The following is a 10,411-nucleotide window of genomic DNA, read 5'->3' on the forward strand; positions in this document are numbered from 1 at the left end:
ATATTTGTAAAATTCGCTAACAATTTTGAAAACTACTTAATAATTATTTCCAAATAAAAATACGTTATCAAATCACCATAAAATCGCTATAAATGGCATCAATTGACAATCAATTCCAATCAAATTTAAAAAAAGAACATATGAAAAACCTGCAACTAGGCTGCGCTGTCAACATTACGCGCTTAAACGTGATCCGCATGCGTGTTCCGATACACAATTACGAATAATAGCACGTCACTAGAATGCAAAATATGCTTGATCGTGAGCAGAAAAGACTTAAAACGGAATCTCGAAGCACCAGTCGTCCCGATTGTGTAACTACAGCGCACTCGAGTGATTCACGAAACGACGCGACGCTATTTCAAGCGCGGAATGTCACGAGATCCCTCCACCCGGGGGAGATGATCCGCCGGAGTACGTTCCTGGAGGGAACCGAGTGATTCGCCGCGAGAGGCGCAGCGTTGCGACGCTCGTCGCCTCGCTCTCGCACGCGCCGCAGATTATGCCGCATTGCTGCAAACCGCGTTCGCCATCGCGTCGCGACGCCAGGGAAACGACGAGCGCGGGCTCCGAAAGTCGCGGGGCCGCGGCGGCGGCGACAACGAGACGACGAGATGCCGGCGCGACACGTCGCAGCGTCGCCGTGGAAGACGACGAGGCCCGGGTCGCGGATGAGAGATTAAAAGGGAGACGAAAGAAAAAAAAAGAATAAAGGATACTTGTCTATCTCTCACCCTCCTACGAGCTCACCTTGATCCCCGTCAGGAATCTGACAATCAACAACGTGATCATGAACGTCCGCCGGCTGCCCGGCTTCATGTATAACTACAAGCTCGCAACGGTCCTCCTGCTGTCCGGCCTGTTCCTCGTCGTCTACCTGCTTCTATATTGGGGTGTAATGTGCACGAATCTCGAGGCCTGGCGTCACGTGTCCATCGTGGTGAGTTTGCCGCCGGCGAATTGCTTCGATCGAGAAACGCGAAACGCGAATTTTACGCTCGGGATGGCACGAGATGGGGTGTAAATATGTCGGTTTCGTGAAAGTGTGCGAGGGGTGAATCCTGCGCCGGCGAGGGGTTGAAGGAGCGTGACGTAGGGACGCACGCGCGTACTCTACGCAGCCTCCGGTGGGAAGAACTGGATCGCCGACTCGCGCGGCGAATTCGTACGCGCGGTTCTCGCACGCAATGTGATGAAACAGTTTATTATACTTGCAAATTTTTTATTGTCGGCGAATCGCTCCTACCGGAAATGGCCGCGGTCGCGTTTTATTCCACCTTTGATAAGCTCAGGAGAGGTCGAGGTTTGCTTTTCGATTCGGAAATCGATTGGAACATTTTTGAAAAGGTCACCGATGAAATAAATATGTTCCGAAATTGTAAACGTTTATGTAATTTCGCCATATAAATGAGAGAAATGTACTTAGCACCGAAATAGCGTTACTCGACAAATTCAATTTTAAAAAATGGATTAAATAAACAGCTGCTATCTTTTTAAAGATTTTATATGTTACTATTAATACGTACATTTATGTATTGAATACGAGGGATTTATTGATAAGAATTTGCTCGTAAACTAGGATATTGATGTAGGTAATCTTGCAAGGTATCTTGTATTCCAGTAACCCGAATAACACTCCGCAGATATCGATCCTCATAAAATTTTCCTAATTTCGTCAGGATCGATTCGCGCTCTGAATACATCTCTAAAATGCTTGTGTCAATTCTTACGAGATAAATATACTCAAAAAAGTCTATTAAAATTACAATCTACATATATAATTACATATGTATAAACATCATTATAATCCACTTTAGTGAATCAATTTACACACTAAGCATATAATGTGTAAACGGTTTGAATTATAACAGAAAAAAGTAGAATTATTAATATTTGTCATAATTCTAAATCAATTTTTCTTAAAAAATATCGAGAAAATTTGAAATAATTTTATGATAAACACATCGAAAGCTTCTTAAAAAATTATTATAATTTAACTTCAGATTTTTTTTCTACAATTCGTGGCATAAAATCTCTAAGACTTTTTAGCAATAATAGAAAAAAAATTAGACTGTAATAATGCCGGTGAAGTCTTATGATTTAAGCCTTACATATGTCATTGGATATTACGTTCTAAAACAGTACTCTCACAGCGTAAAATTAAGAAGAAAACTACTTATATAATACTTTACTGACAATGAAACACGCGAGATGTGAGATAAAAGTGCCAACATATAACGTTTGATATGTTTCAAAGCATTTTATACTCGTTTAATTAAAAAAAACTATTGAATTATATTTTAAAATTTCGATCTAACTATCTTAATTTTTTAAATTATCTAAAGATACTTTTATTGTATACAAGAATAAATGAAGGAAAAAAGGAGATGTGCGAAAATAAATAAATATTTCACATATACGTAAACAAAGCGTCCTGAGAAGAAATAATATTTTTTATTTCCCAAATTAAAAAAGATTACTTGTTAAACTAAATCATGTAATAAATACAATTTTAATTTAATCCTACTTACACAAAAAATTGTTTATTTCAAAAAACGGAAAAAATAACAAACTTTTTGTCTATAAAATAAATGAATAATTTAATCATAACTCTTGCTAGTTCGATTTTGTAAAATCGAATCGTTTCTTCGTCACACTTTTGCATCTTCTGCAAGAGGTTTCGCAATAGCACGAACGTTTATTATCGAAACGTGAGACTTACAACGAGGAGAGATAATTCATCCCGTCGATAATTTATTTTCTCCAAAACGTTTGATAAGTAGCTTCGACGAAAAATGCGCGGCAGACATGCGTAACATATGCGTATATACGGGGACCACAAAGTAACGGCCGTTCCCTCATTGAGGCCGATTGGGCCGACTAAAAATACCGCACGAGAACAACGAGCCCGTGCAACGTTACGAAGCGGTATCATGGTACGACGAGCGAATAATATGTGGTACGCAAGAATATAGGCGCATTATGTGACAGCGCCCACGCGCGCAGGAGAGTAATACATATGTACTTTTCTGCTCTCGATTCGGACAATGTGGAGCGAAGAAAGAAGCTATCCAATGAAACAAGCGCTAAATATTCGTTAATGCTATATACATTCGGTTGTTTGCATAGCAAAATATCGAGGCGGAGACAGACTTGTGTTGCATCCTTGTTGTGTATAATGATTGTGTAAATTAATGTCAATGTTTAATATTATATAATATATTTAATATTTAATTAATTTTAATATTAATATTTTATACAATATACATATATATATTTATATACATATAATACAAAGATACACAACAAATATGTACGTGCCTTTAGATGCAAACTTTTATATCTGTTCAAATATAGTTACCAACAAAATTAAACATGCGAACTAAAAATAATTTTTATTGATTTAACCTCAATTAACTTCATATTTTTTCCATTCTAAACTTTTCAGTCTCTTTTTAAAACATTTATAACTAGTAACTTTATTTAAGGCAGAATTCAAAAGAAACGAAACAATATAGTCTATATGAAATAAAATAATAAATATAAAAAAATAAAAAAATAAATATAAAAAGAGTTGTGTACAAGAGAAATCGCATTGTTAAAATATTCTATAATTTTAGAGAAATCATTTATCTACTAATAATATATGTAAAGTTAAAAAATTGCATTTCTCTCTTTTTCGCGCGCGTTTTTTTTCCTCGCAGAATATATTTCTTATTCAATTCTTACATCCTGAAATTTTAGTATTCGCGTAGTAACCGATCATAATTTTCGTTTTAGTGCAGTCAGCATCGAGATGGTACCGCGATGGGAATTCTCTGCGAACCATTATGCGCCGAAAAGGGGATACACTCGCTAGCATGCGAAACTCTTCATGCAGGCAAGGAGGCGGTATTCTCGGCGCATTGGGAAGCGACTCGGCTCGTGTTCAAGGCCTCGAGGTAATCTTTTATTTCTTTCATATACTCCTCCACCGTTCTACATATACGTATTTCGCATAAAGAATTTCAATTCATAAACAAATGTTATTTCAATTCAGGATCAAAACATCCTCGAAGCAATTCGAGTCGCTCTACTGGGTGGACGCGACCGGTTTTCGACACTTCCCGTCCGAGGAAGACTTCATCGCCATGATTAAAGACTTGGTCATCACTAAATTAAACGTTAGTCTCGCGCGACATCAATTGGAGAGACTCGCCCGGTTGCGGACACATCGGATAGAAACCGAGGAGATGAGACGTCGATTAGAGATGGAGAATCTCTGGCCTTTGCTAGAGGAGAATGAATATCTGATGATGATTTTGTACGAGGATAGGGACGTGTTTCCGCAATTGATCGGCACGTGCGGTACCTTTTACGCGGTCGAGTACGTCAGACCGATCGAGACACCCACGACGGTGCTAGCTCTGTCCGATTCGAAACCCGAGTGGGCCAAGAGGCTGAAGCTCGCCGTGATGATCCTCAATCTGCTCGAGGAACTCGAGACGGAGTTCCCCGAGCCGCTTTATCTTTGCGACGTGAAGATCAATCACTTCGGTTTGCCTCTGGGCGGGCAAAAGCTAAAATTTTTGGATCTAGACGCGATCTTCCCGAAAAGCATCATCGATCGCATCACCGCTGACGGTAAAAACTGCGAGAAGCACGAGGACTGTGATTACTTCGATTGCCGGTCGGTGTGCTCGAAAAACAAACGTTGCGAATCGCCGGTTCTCAATAATAATTTACAGGTAATCGATATTACATATTTACGTTATATAAGATATATTTATGATTTATAAAACATTTAATATTTTTCATATATTTATATATATGTAAAATATTAATAATTAATTTTATAAATATTGTATATATTTTATATGCATATTATATATAATATAAAAAACAAATATTTGCATATTTTCGAGATGTAAAAGAAAATATGTATTACATTATTATTATTATTTTTATTGATTAATTTTATTTTATTAATCTCCATATATTTATGTAATATAAATTTTAATATTGTCTTGAAATAAGAAATATATAATGCTGTCATTATTATTATTAATTTTCATGTGATCTGAGTTTTATTAATCTTCGCCAAAAATTAAAAATTTATGCTTGCAGATTATCTGTGAAAAAATTTTTCTTGGCTGGACGCTTTCGGGAACGATAATCATTCCTGGATTGCTGATGTCAGAGCATACCACCAGCACGTTGGCTGTGTTATTAAGACAATGCGCTAATCCGGATAGCGACACGACGCATATACCGCGTGCGGCAGCGACCAATAGCCTGAAGAAACGACTTTACAATATGTTGAGTGAGATGGAACAAGAATACGCGGCATTCATGTGAAAAAGACGATATATTCGATATTAAAAGAAAAATCGGACCTTTGGGCGACAATGATAAAGACGCAATGCTGTGAACTTACGATTGAATAAAATATAAAATATAATTTTTGCGCGCTATCGAGACTAGATAACGCCTGTATTTATTTAGTTTAGCAAAAAGGAATAATGCTAACACATACAATCTTATACTTTTACACTATAGATTTAACAACCGGGTAAATTTCATTTCTACAGAAGTTTCTACACTACAGAAGTAATGAAGAAAAGTCTAATAGAGAGCTAGTGATACCAATAACGATAATACAAAGTTATTTATTATTAAAAGAATATAGATATTTATCTTTGTTAGTGTAGAGAAGTATTGTGTCATAAGATCTGGCAATGAATACACAAATGGATCTCTCGGAAATTGGATGTTAGAAATAAGGGAGAAAGTTATTCCGATAAGAATCCATTATAAACTTACGAATGCGCTTAATTAGAAGATAAAAAAACAATCCATTTTTAGAGTATTCTTATGTACTCTATTATAGACAATTGAGTATTCTTATGTACTCTATTATAGACAATTGAGTATTCTTATGTACTCTATTATAGACAATTGAGTAAACAAATAATTAATTATTATTGTTCGTTATACACGTATTAGTATTAGCGGAATCACAAGATACACTTATGCGAAGAAGAGAGTGCCTGTTATACTATACTTTACATTATTTCTTTTAATTTTAAGTTTAACGTAATAAAGATCGGTTAAAGTGCCATTATGAATTCCAAATAAAGAACAAAAGGACTTTATTAAAAATTACTTACATAATGATGTCTTAATGTCCTGATGTAGTTCCAATTTAATTTCACTTCTGCCGCAGTCCTTTAGATTTTATAAAAAAAACTTCAATACTTTTAAAAGTATCAAAAAAAACGTCAATACTTTTAAAAGTATCAGTTCTGTTAACATTATGCACGTGCACTTTCAAAAAAAGTTATTTTAAACACATTATAAAATTAATAAACAATTGTTAATAATTATCGTGTTTTTTCAAATAAATTATTTCAAAAATATTTTCTATAAAAAATTTTCAAATTTCTTTGTTATTTCTGTTCGTGATACATGCACATTAGAAATTCTTGTTTTATTTATTATTTTTTCGTATGCATTAGTTTATGTAATATAGTATTCTTTTTGTTATATTTTCTAGAAATTAAATAATAACATTTTACTATCGCAATCAGTATGATTATGAGTTTTCATTATTAATTATCAGAAAAATACTTTAAATTATTTGATTCGTTTTTAATATTTGTTATCTCATAAATACATCTTATTTGATAATTTTTGATAAATCCACGACTTCGTAATTAAAATACAAAATAGTTTAAACTCACCGATGCGATGCGCAGCGACTGAATTACACAGCGTTGATCTATAAAATACACAAATATATTAAATCTCTTAATCAAAATTGAAGCAAATTCAAATTGTATTTAATATTTCGAAAGGTAATTATTAAAATATTTTCGTTTTATTCAATTTTTCACGAATAATGAATAATAAATTATTCACCCCATGATTGCTCCGATGTCGCCCGAGGCCCCGGATCTCCTCCTCCTCCATCTCTCTCATTTCACGGCTGTTGCTCCTTCGTGACACTCACTCGCGATAACACTTAATTACAATTACGCGGGCACTCGCGAAAACAATTAATTAGGATTACACCTGAATACAGTTAATGAGCGCGCGACATTTTTTACGACACTCCCGACTTTGTAGACAACGGGCACTTGATTAATGGCAGAAAAATAAAAACGCGGGAAAAGCACGCGAAACTCACGCGATATCTCTAGGGACTAATTTCGCATGCGCACAGCAGGTTTTAACAAATCATCGATAATCACATAAATATTTATATATGCTATGTGGTTGAAAATTATTAAAATATGTTTTTAGTACACACAATTATTGTAAATATATATCGTGAAATAATGAATTATATGTATAAATTCCTATGTATAAATTCCTATTATATATATGTATAAATTCGCGTCAATATCTGAAACAAATAAAGCGCGCGAAAATTTTCTTCGACAAACTGTTGCCACGATACGTTTAATCGCTTTTAATCGAATTAAGTAATCGCGCGAATTGATATCACTTTTAATCACTTGTATTATGTATGGACACCATGATCACAATGATCACATGAATTTTTCGCGATCACATTTCGAAAACTGATGCGACGCCGCGTCGTGTTAACCTACTTGCTCTCGACTATCACCGCACGAATGTCAAGATGACAGCGCGTAAACAATGTAAACAACGTTGCATGTGGCCGAATGACGGATTTATACGCTACGCAATCGAAAATTATTAAAATTCCAATAATTGTGTGTGACTTACTCGCTAATTAAGTGTATCACGATTCCGAATCGTCCGTCTCTCGTCCGCGATGTTTCGTTACTAACTCTGAAATGACGTCAGCGACTACGCATTGATTACTTACTTCAAAGGAATAAAGCGCGCGAAATATTTACTTTCAAAATCGTTGCTCTAATAAACTTACGATATACTTAATCGTATAAGTTATAGATTATTTTAAATTTTTATTTCAGTTTTAAAGATAAGAAATTGCGTTTATGTATTTGTTATAAAGATATAATTGCAGATTTTATAAATTAAAATATTTAATAATATCAAAAATAATTATTTATATACAATCGTAATAATAATTAATATTAAATTTGATATAAGTGTATGCATAAAATTTGCATAATCCCAAGAAAATTTCGTTATAGATAAATAAATATATTTCACTTCTCAATCGCCGCGCGATTTTTGATACGCATTTTTATATCTAAAATTCTCTCGTATAATTATTGCATACAAATTATAAATTATCTGTACTACCGGCACTTTATGAAGGTACCATGGAACGAAACCAAAATTGCGAGCGTGTACCTATCGGGAAAATCAGATGTGGCTATGTAATTTTCATGTTTCACGGTAGAGTCGCCACATAAATTCTCAGATAACAGCTCCTTCCGAGGTGATTTTAGATTCCATGACTGATCGAAACTAAAGCATTCTGCTCGAGCTTTGCTTGCTGTCCGATAATTATCGGTTCGGCTGTTAAAGTCGAGTATTTTTCACCATGGCGGAGAAATTTCAGCTCAAGCTCGGTGGCTATCCCGCAGGATACGACGCTGCGAAACACGGACCGTACGATCCTGCTCGCTATTACGGAAAACGTGAGTTGCTTCTTCGCGTTTGACGTACGCTGGCTCCTCTTCTCGGTCATACGATTAGTAATCTTATGTAATGGTCCCTTTTTTAACGCAGCCGACACTTCGTTCTTGGATCTGAAGCTCAACGAGATTCCCAGTTGGTTCTCGAGACGTCAGAAGACTCCACAGGCATTCGCAGCGGCATGTTCAAGAGGTGTTTACTTTATACCAGAGCAAAAGAGGGATCGCTTTATCAATAAAAAAAATTGCATAACTCTGCGATCCCTCATCACATATGATTTCGAGAATAATAATATTCAGAAAGAACCTCCATCATAATATTACTTTATTTCGTTTTTCAGCATTCTGGCGTTGGCAACATAAATATGTACAGCCCAGACGAAGTGGCGTAGCTCCATTTTTCCAAGTAGTATTTGCTGGTATGATTGGGTTCTATGTGCTGAATTACAGCAAATTACGTGAGTAGAAGAATATCAATAATTAATTTCAATACAAGTACAAATATAATACTCTGCATTATTTTGTTTCAGGTCATCATAAAAATTACAAATTTCATTAATAATATTATAGACATCTTGATCGGAATAAAAGGAATCTATGTATCAGTTGTTTAGGAAAGAGACATCCAATTTGTTAGAGTGTATTTAAATAAACATTCTTAGTATGAACTAAAAATAATAATTTGTCATACTGGTTAAATTAATTCCTATAACAATATGAATGTAATTCTCATCTCATGCATGAAGTAATGATTAAAACTATCTAGGATTAACAATATATTTAAAAAAAAAGGTTAAATGAAATTGTGTAGTCGACCAAACTAGCCAGAAATATAATTTATTCAATACGACGTTTCGACCATATAGTTGTGGTCCTTATCAAGTATACACTGGAATAGATATATAAGTTGCAAAAATTATTATTTACATCTAATTTTCGGTTTGAACCGTAATACGCACAATTAATTTAGTTTAAACGTGAGATAATTTAAATATACATACAAATTGGCCGAAGTAATGGTAATCAGAGTGTCGGCATAGATAATAATCTTGTACAAAGCACAAGTCACAGTCTGACGAGGTCCCACACGGACTCATTGGTTTTAAAAATTGAATTTTAAAAATAAAGTTTGTTAATGTGACTTGTGCTTTGTACAAGATTATTATCTATGCCGACACTCTGATTACCATTACTTCGGCCAATTTGTATGTATATTTAAATTATCTCACGTTTAAACTAAATTAATTGTGCGTATTACGGTTCAAACCGAAAATTAGATGTAAATAATAATTTTTGCAACTTATATATCTATTCCAGTGTATACTTGATAAGGACCACAACCATATGGTCGAAACGTCGTATTGAATAAATTATATTTCTGGCTAGTTTGGTCGACTACACAATTTCATTTAACCTTTTGAAAATTCGACTAGCGATATTAAGCTATTTACAAATTTCAATATATTTAATTTACAATAGCTAATTTCATATTACAGAACCATAATATTAGAATTTAACAGATAAAATTTTTAACAAATTTTAGTGAAAATTAGAATTGTGATCAATTTTTATAAACACATCAAAATAATCTAATCTTTTACATTCTGAATGAAATAAGCGAAAAATACTATTGCTCTAAAAATAACTGTGAGGCCAAATATTATAATCGATACACATATCAAAATTTAAAATCTCAGGTCTAATTTCCCAATGATACTAAATCTCGAGTATAAATTTATAAAACAGATATGGATGCAATTTATATTCGATTAATCAAACTAATATGTGAACCGTTAAATACAGCTGATAAGTTAATAGCTAAAAATTCATTG

General features: G+C 34.2%; 2 protein-coding genes and 1 long non-coding RNA gene across 4 annotated transcripts in view; 2 read left to right on the top strand and 1 right to left on the bottom strand.

The window, feature by feature from the left end:
• The window catches only part of LOC112638131, a 36,493-nt gene extending 29,216 nt beyond the window's left edge, over window positions 1–7,277 (bottom strand). Inside the window, exons 1-2 of the long non-coding RNA XR_003122891.1 lie at window positions 6,901–7,277; window positions 6,723–6,760 (exon numbers count right to left, since the gene is read on the bottom strand). This is a non-coding gene — a long non-coding RNA (uncharacterized LOC112638131). The remainder of the gene's footprint in view (window positions 1–6,722; window positions 6,761–6,900) is intronic.
• LOC105249756 (protein FAM69C) lies at window positions 447–6,144 on the top strand. Of its 2 annotated transcripts, none has more exons than XM_020027091.2 (4): window positions 447–940; window positions 3,786–3,941; window positions 4,040–4,727; window positions 5,107–6,144. In XM_020027091.2, exons 2-4 carry the CDS (start codon window positions 3,808–3,810, stop codon window positions 5,335–5,337), a joined length of 1,053 nt encoding a protein of 350 aa, XP_019882650.1. In that variant the 5' UTR covers window positions 447–940; window positions 3,786–3,807; the 3' UTR covers window positions 5,338–6,144. The 2 variants fall into 2 exon arrangements, with proteins under 2 accessions (XP_019882650.1, XP_011253757.1); XM_011255455.3 differs by having other exon boundaries at window positions 449–940; window positions 3,781–3,941.
• Window positions 7,278–8,355: 1,078 nt separating the features above from the next.
• On the top strand, window positions 8,356–9,257 carry LOC105249760 (putative ATP synthase subunit f, mitochondrial). The gene is made up of 4 exons (XM_011255465.3): window positions 8,356–8,582; window positions 8,674–8,772; window positions 8,921–9,037; window positions 9,110–9,257. Exons 1-4 carry the CDS (start codon window positions 8,486–8,488, stop codon window positions 9,136–9,138), a joined length of 342 nt encoding a protein of 113 aa, XP_011253767.1. The 5' UTR covers window positions 8,356–8,485; the 3' UTR covers window positions 9,139–9,257.
• Window positions 9,258–10,411: the final 1,154 nt, after the last annotated feature.

Source organism: Camponotus floridanus, unplaced genomic scaffold, assembly GCF_003227725.1.
Source record: "Camponotus floridanus strain SB8 unplaced genomic scaffold, Cflo_v7.5 scaffold25, whole genome shotgun sequence".
Taxonomy (NCBI): domain Eukaryota; kingdom Metazoa; phylum Arthropoda; class Insecta; order Hymenoptera; family Formicidae; genus Camponotus; species Camponotus floridanus.

Bases quoted from the DNA above. Each gene is read 5' to 3' on its own strand.
- LOC105249756 (XM_011255455.3), top strand. From the start codon at position 791: ATGAACGTCCGCCGGCTGCCCGGCTTCATGTATAACTACAAGCTCGCA. The intron at 3,942-4,039 runs GTAATCTTTTAT...ATTTCAATTCAG, and splicing joins CTCGTGTTCAAGGCCTCGAG to GATCAAAACATCCTCGAAGC. The intron at 4,728-5,106 runs GTAATCGATATT...TTATGCTTGCAG, and splicing joins TTCTCAATAATAATTTACAG to ATTATCTGTGAAAAAATTTT.
- LOC105249760 (XM_011255465.3), top strand. From the start codon at position 8,486: ATGGCGGAGAAATTTCAGCTCAAGCTCGGTGGCTATCCCGCAGGATAC. The intron at 8,773-8,920 runs GTGTTTACTTTA...TTCGTTTTTCAG, and splicing joins CGCAGCGGCATGTTCAAGAG to CATTCTGGCGTTGGCAACAT. The intron at 9,038-9,109 runs GTGAGTAGAAGA...ATTTTGTTTCAG, and splicing joins GCTGAATTACAGCAAATTAC to GTCATCATAAAAATTACAAA.